The sequence below is a fragment of the Alosa sapidissima genome, chromosome 1 (assembly GCF_018492685.1).
Source record: "Alosa sapidissima isolate fAloSap1 chromosome 1, fAloSap1.pri, whole genome shotgun sequence".
NCBI classification, from domain to species: domain Eukaryota; kingdom Metazoa; phylum Chordata; class Actinopteri; order Clupeiformes; family Clupeidae; genus Alosa; species Alosa sapidissima.
The window spans coordinates 46,175,550-46,189,506 of NC_055957.1; the positions used below are offsets into that span (position 1 = coordinate 46,175,550).

General features: G+C 42.1%; 1 protein-coding gene and 1 long non-coding RNA gene across 6 annotated transcripts; both read left to right on the forward strand.

Annotated features, from left to right (window-relative positions):
* The first annotated feature begins 431 nt into the window (after positions 1 to 431).
* Positions 432 to 1,945, forward strand: LOC121708509. The gene is made up of 3 exons (XR_006031669.1): positions 432 to 1,323; positions 1,429 to 1,582; positions 1,681 to 1,945. It is a non-coding gene; the product is annotated as an uncharacterized LOC121708509 (long non-coding RNA).
* A 794-nt stretch (positions 1,946 to 2,739) lies between these two features.
* Positions 2,740 to 13,932, forward strand: si:dkey-127k13.1 (PWWP domain-containing DNA repair factor 3B). 5 transcript variants are annotated; one of them, XM_042090259.1, is made up of 14 exons: positions 2,771 to 2,843; positions 2,953 to 3,000; positions 3,544 to 5,665; positions 6,573 to 6,837; positions 7,412 to 7,561; positions 7,679 to 7,749; positions 7,998 to 8,083; positions 8,385 to 8,445; positions 8,757 to 8,832; positions 9,371 to 9,421; positions 9,746 to 9,978; positions 10,703 to 10,912; positions 12,136 to 12,224; positions 12,312 to 13,932. In XM_042090259.1, exons 3-14 carry the CDS (start codon positions 3,608 to 3,610, stop codon positions 12,382 to 12,384), a joined length of 3,423 nt encoding a protein of 1,140 aa, XP_041946193.1. In that variant the 5' UTR covers positions 2,771 to 2,843; positions 2,953 to 3,000; positions 3,544 to 3,607; the 3' UTR covers positions 12,385 to 13,932. The 5 variants fall into 5 exon arrangements, with proteins under 5 accessions (XP_041946207.1, XP_041946185.1, XP_041946193.1 ...); XM_042090268.1 differs by having other exon boundaries at positions 2,841 to 2,858; XM_042090273.1 differs by lacking the exon at positions 2,953 to 3,000 and having other exon boundaries at positions 2,740 to 2,843.
* Positions 13,933 to 13,957: the final 25 nt, after the last annotated feature.

Genomic DNA, 13,957 nt, shown 5'->3' on the forward strand with positions numbered 1-13,957 from the left:
AAAACATAAGTTATATTATATTTAAATGGTATGGATGATTTTAAAGGTAGAGGTTCCATAACTCAAATTGTGTCATGCATTACATACCTTATGTTCTTTGGATGAACCTTCCAGGATGTTTCTGGTTGGTCTATTAAAATCAACTCCTGCACTGTGATTTGCATGGCATCTGTGGAGACATTTGTTTAGACAGTTGAAGTGGGAATGTGCTGAAGTACACAAGTAGGAATGTACTGGAGGACATAGAGTTTTTGGCTCTGGCTGCCTCCGACCCTCTCCAGCCTTGGCATCACATGAGCCAACGCAGGGACTGCAGCTCATGCCTGCTTTTCTAAAAGGGGTTTCAAGATTAAAAAAAAAAAAAAAAAGTTCAGTGATTCAGACCAAAAATGGGTTGCTTTTCTTTTACTAACAACAATTTCCCTCAGCTATTTTAATCATGGCTAATGGATCATGGCTGATAACGGTCCATTTTCCTGCAGACTATTCCATGGGGGAAAAAAAAGGGGACGGGACACTCCCACACACTGCTTATATTTTCCCCTGAGGATGGTACTTTTTTTGTCCGCGTCTGTCAAGATGGCTGAAGATGTATGCTTTTCGTGTGACTTAACCCAAAGCCTGCCACGCCCCATTACAGTCTTCAGTGTGGGACAGAACATCCCTGTAGCTGTAACGAAGAGGTCCTCTCTGTAAGCCGGGTAGCCTATTCATCACATCGAGACTCTCTTGGCTTTTCACATCCAGAGTATATTCTACAGGTCGAGCCGCCGTCTTCAAAATGGCACGATCCTCCAAGTCCTCGCAGAACACTTGCAACTTCCTGCTGGCTTTTCTTGCCCTCTGGTCCATGACCTCCCTGGTTGTCATCATAGTGTGGGCGACGTGGCCTTACATGCGAAGTCTGATGCTGAAAATCCACACTATGCCCAAGTATGTCCTCACATACTTGTTTTATGCAATAACTGAAGCGTTAAATGCGCCCCTAATTGTCAGGGCAGATCTTGTAAATCAGATGAATAGAGTGAAAATGTGTCTGATTTGTCTAAAACGTATAAATAAATAAATCACAGTCCATGACAATACACAATACTGGAACACTTACCATATGGGAGAGAATAAACATGTGGCACAATTATCTTGGTACTTTAATGGTTGGGCTGGTGTTTAAAACTTTGAAATTGTTGCTTTGTATAAAAGGTTGTGCTTTCTCATTTTCCTTTAAGGAGGCTTTGAAAGAGAACATTACCACTTTAAAAAGTGATGTAGAAATGCACATGACCCTGCAAAAAAACGTGTCTTCTGTACTGGTATGGCAGGAAGGTATAGTATAAATGTATTCTCATTCATAGCCCATAAAATATATTACAGATTGGTGACATGTTTTATGGATTAAGTTCACACATTAAAAAAAAAAACTTTGTTCAGCCCATATTGACACACTGCAGGCAAACTTGACATGGAGCCTTCATCAGTGGGATTCTTGTAACGCTTTAATCAGTGCCGCTAAAAGTCAGCAGGTGGCAGCAGAGAGTCAGAACAAAGCCTGCAAGTCTACCACTGCTTATATATCCAAACAACTGTAAGTACAATACAACAGGTTTATACTGTTTAGGATTTAGTGTTTATGTATACAAATTGGAAGAATTCTGAAAATAATAGGGATGAATTATCTTCTAGGAATGCATGCAGGGTTGAAGACAACGTCGGATCGCAACAGAGCTACTTCACCCCCACATTGTAATTTTGTGACTATGTAATGTGTGTTTTGAGTTTTGACAACCTTTTCTTTTGTGTCTGGGTCTGTTTTACCCACACTACCCCGGCCCCTGAGATATTGAGAAGAAATATTGTTTGTTGTCAGCATGTCAAAACATTTTCCTACAGCCAGCACTCTCCTCCACCCTATATTTGAATAAAGTGAACTATCAAGTATACAATACAATTGCCAGTGTGTTTGGATTTTTTTCTGCCTCTTCCACAAAGTCTACTTTGCTTAAAAAAGTCCAAGGCACTCTGATTTAAAGCTCCACAGTGCCCCCATTTGCAACTATTTGTAGGCAAATGACATTTGCTGAAAGGAACAATGTGCCTGTAGGCTTACGTTTGGTCATCATTTGATCTCCAGTAGGCCTAACAGCTATTTGTAAGTAGCCTAGTTAGCTGGAGAACTTGTCCACACGCAGTAGGTAGGCTATATAAACTGTTTTGATCTGGCTGCGATACTTGAAGCCTTGGGCTCTCCCTATCTGTCGTTCTAGCAGAGCCCGTTTATTAGACATTCTCTGGTTCTAGCAAACTACCAAGTACAGAAGGTAATTTCCGGTCACAATTTCTGAAAGGGAAAAATTCCAAAGTAAAGTTAGACTCGCAGATAATCATAGCGCGTATTCAATGTATTCAGTAAAATAATTTACATCAATGTTCTAAACCCATACAACCGTAAGAAACATACCACCCCATTGCACCTTGACTTTGGTCTGGTAAATGAATGAAACTGAGCGAATGAATCAGATAAATTATTCGCATTCACTAGAAAAAAAAAATGGGTTTATCAGAGAAATTAGAAATCAAGAACACCGACATTTGTAAACAATATATAGCCTACATTTCCTGTAGACATTAGAATCTGCGTGTATTTAGAATAATACAAATATCAACACAAAACGTTTTGGTATGAGAGGCAATGAGTTTGGACTCTTACTTTGACATGTTCTTAACCGTTCTCAACAGCTAAAAACCGGATGTCTGTGTCAGGCTGCACAGCTAAACCTATGAGCTACACCATTAAAAAAAAAAAAAGAAACGGGAAGTTGGACATAGACATTAAGTAGTTTCTCGAGGTTGCTGCACGTTAAGTACTATTTGTTGTAAAGCTTCTGCATATGCATATTCTGTCTATTTTGGCGCCAACTGAGAAATTAATTTAAACCGTTTTACTGTCCTGTCTAGCTCTTTCGTCTGGTGCCAAATGATCAAATGCTGCGTTAGCCCTGCAAGGTTAGCTACTACCAAATAGGCTAACATAGCACACAGCACAGTCGCCACAGTAAAACACAGTAACTTAACATTTTTTATGAGTTATTTTAAGATGTTTAATTCTGGCAGACATTCCTTACCGTTCTCCATAGATTATGATAGTGTAACGGTAACTGTAAAATGATAATGAGTCGATGGCACTGTTGCATCCATGTTCTCTGAAACCATAACAGCCATTTGCTAGCGGCAACGTTAATGCCAATAGTCAGTCCATGTGGATGTTGCTAGCTATAGCTTAGTGTTGCACTAGACTGTGTTGTGTTTCCCCCCGTAAATCTTTATTTGCGGATATTAAAAATAACAAATTGAAAAATCGGTAAAAATTAAGTTACTGGTTTCTGGGCATGTCTTAGTGACAATATCAGTGAGATTATTCCTAGACGTTGATACAATCTTTCTGACGTTATATGTCAACTGTGTTCTGTGATTGCGCAGTGTAGACCAAGTTTACATTTCTGTGCTATCAGAAAGAAAAATATGTTCTCATAAAAGTTATGTTTTTAGCCAATTCCAGTATTCCACGAAAGAAGATGGTCCAAAGCCCTGCAGCAATTGAGGTTGTTTGAGTATGACTTCTTCAGATGGGTTTTATCCCTTTCCCTTGTGGAAGATTTCAGAAACGTCCACTCAGTCATCAGCGAGTGCATCAGTGGTCTCCGGGAATGAAGAAACCGGCCAATCTCAGACTGCTGCACAACAGGTGGAGAAAAGGAGCGACTGGAGTCAAGGGCCAGCAGTGACATGTTCAGATGAACAACCAGTTATGGAGACCCAACTTGTGTGTCCCTCGCATGCTTGTTTACATCTGAAAGAGGTTGTCGTCTGCCAAACACAGGACTGTCAGAGAGATCCACCACTGGGTGTTATTGGGTCACTATCTCCTTCACCAGAGCATAACTCTCAACCTGTTAACTCAGATTACAACCCTTTGGAATTACAGGATGGGATTGCTTCAGAGTGGGTACCCAGAACACATAATGCAGATGAAATGTTCAGTCAGGAGGACCCTGTAATGGCTGGAGGTCTGTCACCACACCTTTTTCTTGGATACAGACAGTTTACAGAGAGCTCAGAAACCCTTGTTGGACATGGCAGTATGGTGGAGCATGGGGAATCTGTATTACTGTTGAGTGAAGCTAGCACAGATGGAGAACCTGCCAAACCTATGCCTAATGAGGTGACTGCTGTTGACTCTGTTGAGAAAAGCAGTCAGGATCTTCTATCCAACTCTGGATATGTAGCACATAATGTGTGTCTGCAGCTGACAGAAGTTGTCGTCTGCCACACACCGGACCCCCACACAGCTTCAGCACTGAATGTTCCTGAGTCATTATCTCCTTTTCAAGAGCATAACTATGGACTAGTAAGCTCGAGTGAGCCTAATGCCCCTGTTGAATTACAGGATGTACTTGCTTCACACATGTCACCGAGAGCATATAGTGGGGATGAAATGCTCAGTTTGGACCCAGTAGGCGCTGCGGTTCTGTCACCACCTCCTGTAGCATCCACAAACCTTGCCGAGTCTTCAAGAAGACTTGCTGGACCTAGCAATGTGTTTGAGCATGAGCAGTCTGTATTATTGTTGAGTGAAGCTATAGCTAACACAAATGGAGAAGCTGTCAAACGTGTGCCAAATGAGGTTACTGCTGTTGGCTCTGTTGAGGAAAGCTGTCTGGATCCTCTGTCTAGCTCTGCTACTGCAGTCGTTTGCCATACACAGGACTCCCACACAGCTTCAGCAATAGGTGTTTGTGGTGCATTATCTCCTTCACCAGAGCATAACTCTGGACCTGTGAGCTCAGATGAGCTTGTGGAATTAAAGGGTGGAATTACTTCAGAGAAGGTACACAGAACACGTATTGCAGATATGAACTTGAGTCTGGACCCTCTAACGGCAGGACGTTTGTCACCACAGCCTTTCTTAGGGTCCAGAGACCTTAGAGAGACTTCAGAAACCCTTGCTGGACATGGTAGCGTGGTAGAGCCTGAGGATTCTGTATTATTGGTGGGTGAAGCGGGTACAGATGGAGAAGCTATCAGACCTGTGCCAAATGAGCTGACCGCTGTTGACTCTGTTGAGGAATACTGTAATGATTATCTCTCCACCTCTGCAGGTGCAGTGCACAATGTGTGTCAACGTGAATGTGTGGGCAGTTTGTTTCCTCGCTTTTTGGGGGAAGAATACAAACAGCAACATGCTTTATCTTATACAGCAAATTCAAATGGAGCATGTCCAGATAGTGAACCTTTGACCAAGTGTGTGATACAGAAAGACTCTCTTGTGGCTGCAGAAACTACAGACATAAGTGGCAAAGAAAAACAGACAAGATGCAGTGAGACATTGCAAGAAAACCCTGAACACTCTCAGACAAGCGCAGATTCTGAATCACCCTACAGCTTTAGACGGAAAAGGCGATACCCCCCCAGCAGAAGCAGCAGTTCAGTAGACCGCAGTTCTGCACCAGTCAGCGCAAAGCAAAGTTGCCCAGTGCTGGAGCAGACATGCAGGCCCAGCTCCCCGCCAGTGGAGGGCTGCAGCCAGGGCGCCCCAGCTCCCCTTACCGTGCCGGCCAAGAAGAGGCGAGGAAGGCCACGGAAGCTGCAGCAGCCAGCCAGTCAGAATGAGGTAGGTCTTAGAGATGCGCAGTTCGCGGTTACAGCCGCGGACTCCGCGGTTAAACTGCGGATCTGGCGGATGACGTGAAGAAATATAATATTTTAATTAAATTCGGACGGGTGGCGGTTGAACCAATCAAACGCGTCACCTATATACATTAAAACAACCAGCGAATGGCGGGCGGGTGCGGTTTTGAAAATTGGTCAAAAAACGTTGGTGAGGATGGATGGCGAATGGATGATAAGTTTTGCTATGCGATTACGGTTGAAATAATAGCCCATCCGCGCATCTCTAGTAGGTCTGAGTTTAAAATGGAGACAAAAAGACATAATGTATTTTTTTGTTAATTTGCAATCTCTCTTTATTAGCCATATAAATGTAATTGATTCTGAAGGATTAATACAAATACTATTTTCTGTAACTGTTAGTTATTCCAACATTATTGTAGGTGTAGCTGTATTTCTTACAATATACATATTTACACTTCAATTCAAACAACTTTATTTTTCCATTAGGGACTTCACATGTGTATCTTCATTGTTTTTGTTGTTGTGAGACTTGAGCAAGAAAATATGAAACGGCTCTCTTTTCCTTTTACTTATAGCCTCAGAATCACATTATTGTTGTCAGACCCATATTTATTGTTTTTAAAAAGATACAACATTGGCCCCGTGGCGCAACTGGCTGGGGCACCTGCACCGTACGCCAGCGACCCGGTTTCGATTCCCGCCCCGTGGTCCTTTCCGGATCCCACCCCGATTCTCTCTCCCACTCACTTCCTGTCACTCTCCACTATCCTGTCGCATTAAAGGCATAAAAGCCCCCCCAAAAAAAAAAAAATATATAAAAAATAGACATAACATAATATGATTTGAAAAATGAATAGTGACCACCGCTCTCTTCTTCTTCTGATTAGGTGTCATCTACAGGCGTAGTGCCAGCTGGGAAAGCCACCCTCGGGTCTCCTATAGCCTGTGAAAGTACTCTGACAGAAGACTGTCTGGAGGAGTCAGCAGACTCAAGCCTGTTCACCGGAGGCTACCATAAGAGGAAAGCAGCAGCAGCAGCAGCAGCATCAACATCATCCACAGCAGGTGGTGAAACTGAAGGCCAAGGGAGTAGCAGCTCTCTGCCTGTCCCACCCCTCGTCTTGAGCTCTGATGCTCTTTTACAGGAGTCAGGTACACACACACACACACACACACAAACAAACAATCATGAGACTGTTTACACGGTTTAATTGCAGCACACACCTCAGACTTGAGGACTAGGTTAAACACCAAACCACTTTCCATACTGAATTTACATCTCATCTAAGGACTGTAAGAGAACCTCAGCTATGTATTACCTGTTATATGTGTACAGGTGATTTGAATTGTTTTGTGATACGATGATCTGAGACATTATAGCAAGACAAAGATTTAGTTTGGTGATTTATCATTTTTGATGTTTGAAATGGCATGTTGTCTGTTGTCCTGCCTTGTTAGTGGCCATCACAGTCTTTTGTTCATTTTTTTTATTTTGTAGTATAGAAAAAGATATCAAAAGACTTGGACAATACATGCAAGGGCAGGGGCACTTTCACTGTATCATAGCTAGTTTTGTTTAAATGTGGTCTAAATGGCTTGACATTTACTCTTGACCTTTTCTTGTATTTTTTGGCAGATATTGTGGGAAAAGTTATTGCATGCTTTGTTTGAGAGTAATTGTCCTCCATGCAGACTGATCTGATGTATTTGTTTTTTATCTTTTCAGAGCGGCCAGCGGCGTCCTGCTTAGACCTTTCCCTTGAGCAGATTCTGCAGGATGACCCTATGCCCCTCACCCCACTCTCTCTGCCAGAGGAAGAGGAGGAGGACGAAGATCCAGAGGATGATGAGGAGCTTCCCAGCATTCTCGAAAGAAGTGAGTGAACCAGCACATGGCCTTCTCAAGCATACAACCTTTTTAAACTCAATTGTAAGGAAGGAAAAACAATTAAGGACTAAGAAGATTACTAACTCACTCATTTTTTTTGTCTAGAGCCCTTGTCCATTACTGAGGGATTGTGTGTCTGGTGCAAATTCCGGAAGTACCCTTTTTGGCCTGCTGTGGTATGTGAGACTATTAAATGAGCTGTTATATATATATATGTGTGTGTGTGTGTGTGTGTGTGTGTGTGTAAGGGTAGGTGCATCTAAATTTGAATACGATTCAAATTTGAAATTTTCAGTTAAGTACATTAGATACAGCAAATCCTTTTTGGTAAACTAAACAGCTGTGTGATGTGTGACCTTGTAAAAGGTGTAAAGTTGTTTAATTTGCTTTATCAAATTAACTTTTATGGTCTTTCTGTTTGTAGGTTAAAAGTGTGAACCACAAGAATAAGAAAGCCAGTATTGTGTTCATTGATACCTTTCTGATTGATGAAAAGGGAATTAGGAAAGGGTAAGCAGTACATATCTTCCAGAGGTGTGAATACAATAAGGAATGCTATGTAGATATTACACATTGTCTTTATTGTTGGAATAATGACTGAAAAAAATTGTCATCCACCTTTTCATCTGTTCCCTTTCACTGTTTATTTATGCAAATCAATAAACCGTCTAGAGAGCAAGGAGCAATCGCAGATATTTAGTGGTGTGCCTGGGTGTGTGTGAATAGAATTTTATGTGATCCTTCAGAGACATATGCGTCACTTAATCTTTAGTTGGCCCTAAGTGATCATTCCTCTCATCTGCTCTTGCAGTCTCACCGTGTCCCTGAAAACCTTGAAGCCCTTTGATTGTGAAGAGGCAGAGGAAATGACGGTATGAATTAACACATTTGTAGGCTTCTATGGACTTTTGCCTGAGCATAAAACTATAACATTGGAATCCTAATGGAGCCTCTAAAATCCTCGGTGGCAGTGATGTATTATTATGAAGAAAGAGCAGCATTAACCCTGCATCACCACCCTTCAAAACACTCAAAGAAATTATACTGTACAGTGTTGTGACACGTGTAAGAAATAAGAGATGTGTGAACTAAAATGTTGTCCAGTTGAGTCCTTACAGCATACAGAGGTGTTTTCAAAATTAAAGAAATAAGATTAAATTGAGAATTGTCTCGTGTCCCACAGGAGCAAGCCAGGCAGCAGTATGGTGATGCAATTACATGGTGCTTGGAGCTCATATACGACTACAGAATCCGCATCGGTAAGCAGGTTATTATAGGAAAATAAGTCCCGAGAGGGCAAACGGGACTCTGACGCGCCAGCACAACACATGTGTAGTACTAGTTTGTGATCAAATTATATTTTACCTGCAGTGATTCAGTGATTGACAAAACTAAAAGTATCACTAGTTTAAAGTAATACTAGTAATACAGTTGTTGTTGATCATAATAATAATTCTAATGATGACTGATAACAAGCAATAACTTTTTGACATATCAAATGTGTGAATATGGTCAATTCACTTGTAATAGTTATGGTACTGCTCAAATGCATTTGCACGTATCCCAGATTGCATCTTTAGGACCCAGTGAGACACCAAAACATTTGGTGCTTTTGTCTCCGTCAACCTGCTTAGCCACTTAGCATTGATGGTCTAGTTACAAGTAGAGTTCATGGTTCACACTAGAGGACTGGACAAGTAAACTCTTTCCTACAGTTTAATTACCATACCCCGTCTAATCCATTTACATACAGATTCTGGTGAATATGAGTTTGTAATGACTGTCTTGCCTTTGCAGGTTGTGGGTCTTTCTCCGGCTCCTTCATAGAGTATTTTGCAAATGATATCAGTAAGTTATCAACTCATCTCTGTAAAAGTGTTGCACACTGACAATATTGTTTTACTGATTTACAAGCAGCTTTGAATATGGTGTTAGTGGTATAGTAAATCAACATTAGCTATAATACACTGATACAGTAAACAGTATACCCTATGCCAAAGCTATAACACACTTTGATACTGGTACATGCATCAGATAGCTATTTTCAGTTTCTGCATACATAATATCTGCATCATGCATAAATAAGTACGTATTTGAAACTCCTTATGCATCAGTGTTCTGCCTTATAAACGGGGTGTTGTTATCGTCCTTGCTCCCCCTGTCCCCCTGTAGGCTGCCCCCTCAGGCAGATGTACTCCCAGGGCCCCTCCGACCTCACCTTCCCCACGCATCTCATCGTGGATGACCTGTGCGACACCTCCGAGGAGGACGGTGCCGGCGACCAGGCTGACGAGCACCAGTGTAAGAAGATGCTCCCTGACCGGGCCAAGGCTGCGCGGACTCGGGCCAACGAGAAGCTGGTGGATTTCATTGTGAGGAAGCGGGGTGCAGAGAAGCGCCTGCTGGTAGGAAGATACGCACTGGCATTGTGAACTGATTTCAACAGTGAAATGGCCGCAAGGAACCACAGCATGCAGCAAACTTTAACCAAATATGGGTCAGGTCTGTGCAGATGTTACCAAAAAAACACTCATTGCACAGAATCTGGTTCCAATTTAAGCATTTGCTAGTCCTCATTTTGACATATTTTAGCTGTTCATTCTTATTACAGTCATAATTGAAAGGTATCCTATGCAATATGTGTATCTTAATATAGCTGCTTTGAAGCAGCTTTGAACTTTGAAGTTTGATGGTAAACTAACTTGTAATATGGAAAATCGTGCACATTTTGCAGCCCAAGCCTACCCCTCTACCGAGAACCAACCTTACAATTTCGCTGTCCCCGACCCGGAGAATCATGAATTGCATTATGCTATTTTGCTATTGCTACCATTTGTATGAAATCGTGTTGTATTACCTTGTCAGTCGACATGGCTCTTCAGAGATGATCTTTGCCAGTTTGTAAACAAATCCACATGTACCATGTTCAGGAGGGAGGGTGCTAGCTATGAATAGTATTTACAAAAGTTAAATACAAATGCTAAACAGCTGTAGGGGGGGGAGTAGGGGGAAAAAGCAAACCTGCATTGGATACCTTTAATTGGGAGAAATGCATGATCATAACAGCATGGGCTGTGGAGACAAAGAGTAGTTTCATCTAAAGCTGCTCATGTGTGTTGACCCTTCTAGGCAGTGATCAGTGGCCAGGAGACGTCCAAGTGGCTGCGGGCGCTTCAGAAGGCCAGCCGCTTCGTGGTGGACCCCTACCTGGAGGACGAGGAGCAGGTGGACCAGGTGTACCGCTACCTGGACGAGCTGCTGAGGAGGAGCCCGCAGACCTTGCCCTGCCTGGCCAACCTGGAGAGGATCCCCTTGATCTTGGACGTGTTGCTGCCAGAGGTAAGCCCCCCATCAACCACAACATTTGCTCGATGAGACCGTGAAGATATGTGACAGTCAAAATGGTGGTGGTTTCAGCATTTTGGGCTTTAGTGACTATTCAGTGATTCATTGTGTTATGGTGGTGTGTCATTTAATCATTTCTTCACTTGTATCCCTATAAAATGATTATTGGGGGCCAAGCAGCGAAGCTGCGAGGCAACCCATAGTGATTCTACGTATTCTTATTATTATTATAACGAAACGCTAATTTGCCATTGAACCATACAGTAAAAAGTTGAGATATTCGGCACATTGATTCCGTACAGTCATATCTTTAATTTATCAAAGTTTCAAGTCTGCACTTGTAGTGCTCTACCGCCACCAACGTTTCAATTTTTTTATTGCATCTATGCACTTAACGTTTAAACCGTACACCACATTTTGAACATTTAAGGTATATTTGGAATCCTTGGATGACACCAAACTCGACGCACCCCATGACGTCAATTTCCGCCATGTTGGATCTTCCGCCATATTGTATTTCATCAAAAACACTTAAAAGGCATCAAATGTCATAAAGTTTGTCCGATTTTCACGAAATTTGACGCAGATGATCTTCAGACCATGACTCACAAATGCATTGCTTTTTGGAGCCATATTCAAAACCCGTCGCCCGTCGTGACCAATCAAGTTTGGCGGCAAAGCCAAAGACAGACAATAATTTTAGCAACCTTTGACCACTAGGGGTGCTATAATTTGCAACACTTTCTCGTATCAACACCAAACTTGGTATGTGAACTCGACTACAACCTGAGGACGCACAATAAATCTGGTGACTTTTGACCACTAGGGGTGCTATAATTATCAACACTTTCTCGTATCGACACCAAACTTGGTATGTGGACTCGTGACTACAACCTGACTACGCACAATACATTTGGTGAGGTTTGAGGTATGCATATGTGTGGGGGGTTATTGGGGTGTGTGGGAGAGGAGGTTTATCTGTGTATATGTCTGTGTGTGGGACGGGGGGGTTAATTGGGTGTGTGTATAATGTAGCAACATTGGGTTGCCATGACAACTCCTGCTCAACTGCTTGGCCCCCTCATTGCTGCTTGCAGCTATATTTAGTCTTGTAATTTATACATACTGTTGTAACTAATTAAAACAATTCAGAAAATGCGTTCTGATCAGAAATGCACATCCTGCTTAACATGCTGGGATATGAATATCTTGATTAGGCTCTCATCCATGCCATTGCGGGAGTAGACGATATACCTTTAGAAGAGGCTGAGGATAAATATCGAAAAGGACCCTGCATAAGCAAACGGTAAGAGTTCTCCTAGCCCTCTTTAACTTTATGTAGACCACCACTGACTCCTGACACGTTGACTCTTTCTTACCGTTTTATTTTCAGGGAGAGGCAAGAGTTTAACATGAGGATTGAACAGCTGATGAAGACTCTCAATCAGTGTAAACATGTACTGTAAAACTGCCCTGATCCACCGAGGATGTGGACTGATGTGGAGTTCTTCCCATGAGCCCGTACACGTCTATTTACAAAAGAATTCAGCGACCATCTGTAGATTTTTTTTACTCTCTTCCTGTTGTGGTCTGCTGACAGTGACGGTGAATGTAGTGACCTTCATATGCTGTTGGACATAAACCCATTGATGGGCTCTGTGCAAAATTTGTGGACATTTTGTGAAGTTCAGTTGGAGTCCCTGGTTGTGTTCAGTTGGAGTCTGTGTCGCTGTGAGTGGGCTGTGGCTCTTCTGGACTCCCAAAAAGGCTGGCTGTGTTCAGTTGGAGTCTGTGTCACTGTGAGTGGGCTGTGGCTCTTCTGGACTCCCAAAAAGGCTGGTTGTGTTCAGTTGGAGTCTGTGTCGCTGTGAGTGGGCTGTGGCTCTTCTGGACTCCCAAAAAGGCTGGCTGGACTGCGTCCCAGAGGCCACGTGTCCCAAGTCAGGACCGGAGAATCCTCAGGACACAGTTGGGAAATACAGCTTTTCCTTCTGACGAGGATGCGTCCAATTAATGTGACGGATCTCAAAAGGTACGAGCAAATGTTGAGGAGGACCAGTTGAGGATGGCCAGGCCAGCACAGCACTGCCCCTGAGGTAGCTCTCCTCAGCTGAGCTGCTGCTTCACTCTCTAAGTGGCATTAAGGAGTCCCTCTCTCTCTATAGCTATGTGGGTTACCCATTAGTGTCATTTGGTGCAGCTGTTAAAAATGTATGTTCAAATATGGTTGAAAGACTGTGCCCCATTTGTGTCATACATTGACATGTATCCCACAATGTTTGTTGTGTATATTTTTATATAAACAATAATTCTTAATTTTCATAAATATTTATCATTCTATTTAATATTTTATCATACGAAATATTCAAGCCAATTGCCATTGCTTTCTTGGAGATTCAGTCTCCAATTAGTGATATTTGTTGTGGAAAACTGAAATGCTTCTGCACTTACATTTCTGGCCTATACAGTGGAAAGCAAAAGTTTGAGCAAACTCGTCTACATTTCTCTTCCTGTGAATATGTGAGTTTTGACCAAGATCATTAGCTAACGGATTGTTCATGATCACTGTTGAGAAAAGCCAAGTGATGCAAATTTGAAAACTTTGTAAATACTCTCAACTCTTCAAACCTTATCCCAACAAGGTGTGTAAAGACCACAGTAATATTTTAGTTCATTTATCATACAAATTGCATCATTTTTGTAGGTCCAGAAGCATTCTCTTTTTTTTATTTTTTATAACAGCTAAACTAATTACTGCACCTTTGTAACATCACCTGTGGGAACTGCAAGTGAGTGCTTTTGCAGATCTGCTGCATGTTTCTTTTGCTTTGTGTTTGAATGTGTATATAGTTATGCAATGTACAATTCAATTGAACATTTGTCTGAAAGTGTACATGATACTCATTGACATTGGCTCCTTGAGGTTCATTGTGCCCAAGGCACAAAAACGAGCAAGGCTCAAGTTTTCAAAACATTATCCACTTTGTAATAAAGCTTGTGGAATGATGAGAGAATATTTTTGGCTGATTGATCTTTAAA

Excerpts from the sequence above, each read along its gene's own strand:
- si:dkey-127k13.1 (XM_042090273.1), top strand. The coding sequence starts at position 3,608 with ATGACTTCTTCAGATGGGTTTTATCCCTTTCCCTTGTGGAAGATTTCA. Across the intron at positions 6,838-7,411 it reads TGCTCTTTTACAGGAGTCAG|AGCGGCCAGCGGCGTCCTGC; the intron begins GTACACACACAC and ends TTATCTTTTCAG. Across the intron at positions 8,084-8,384 it reads GAAAAGGGAATTAGGAAAGG|TCTCACCGTGTCCCTGAAAA; the intron begins GTAAGCAGTACA and ends CTGCTCTTGCAG.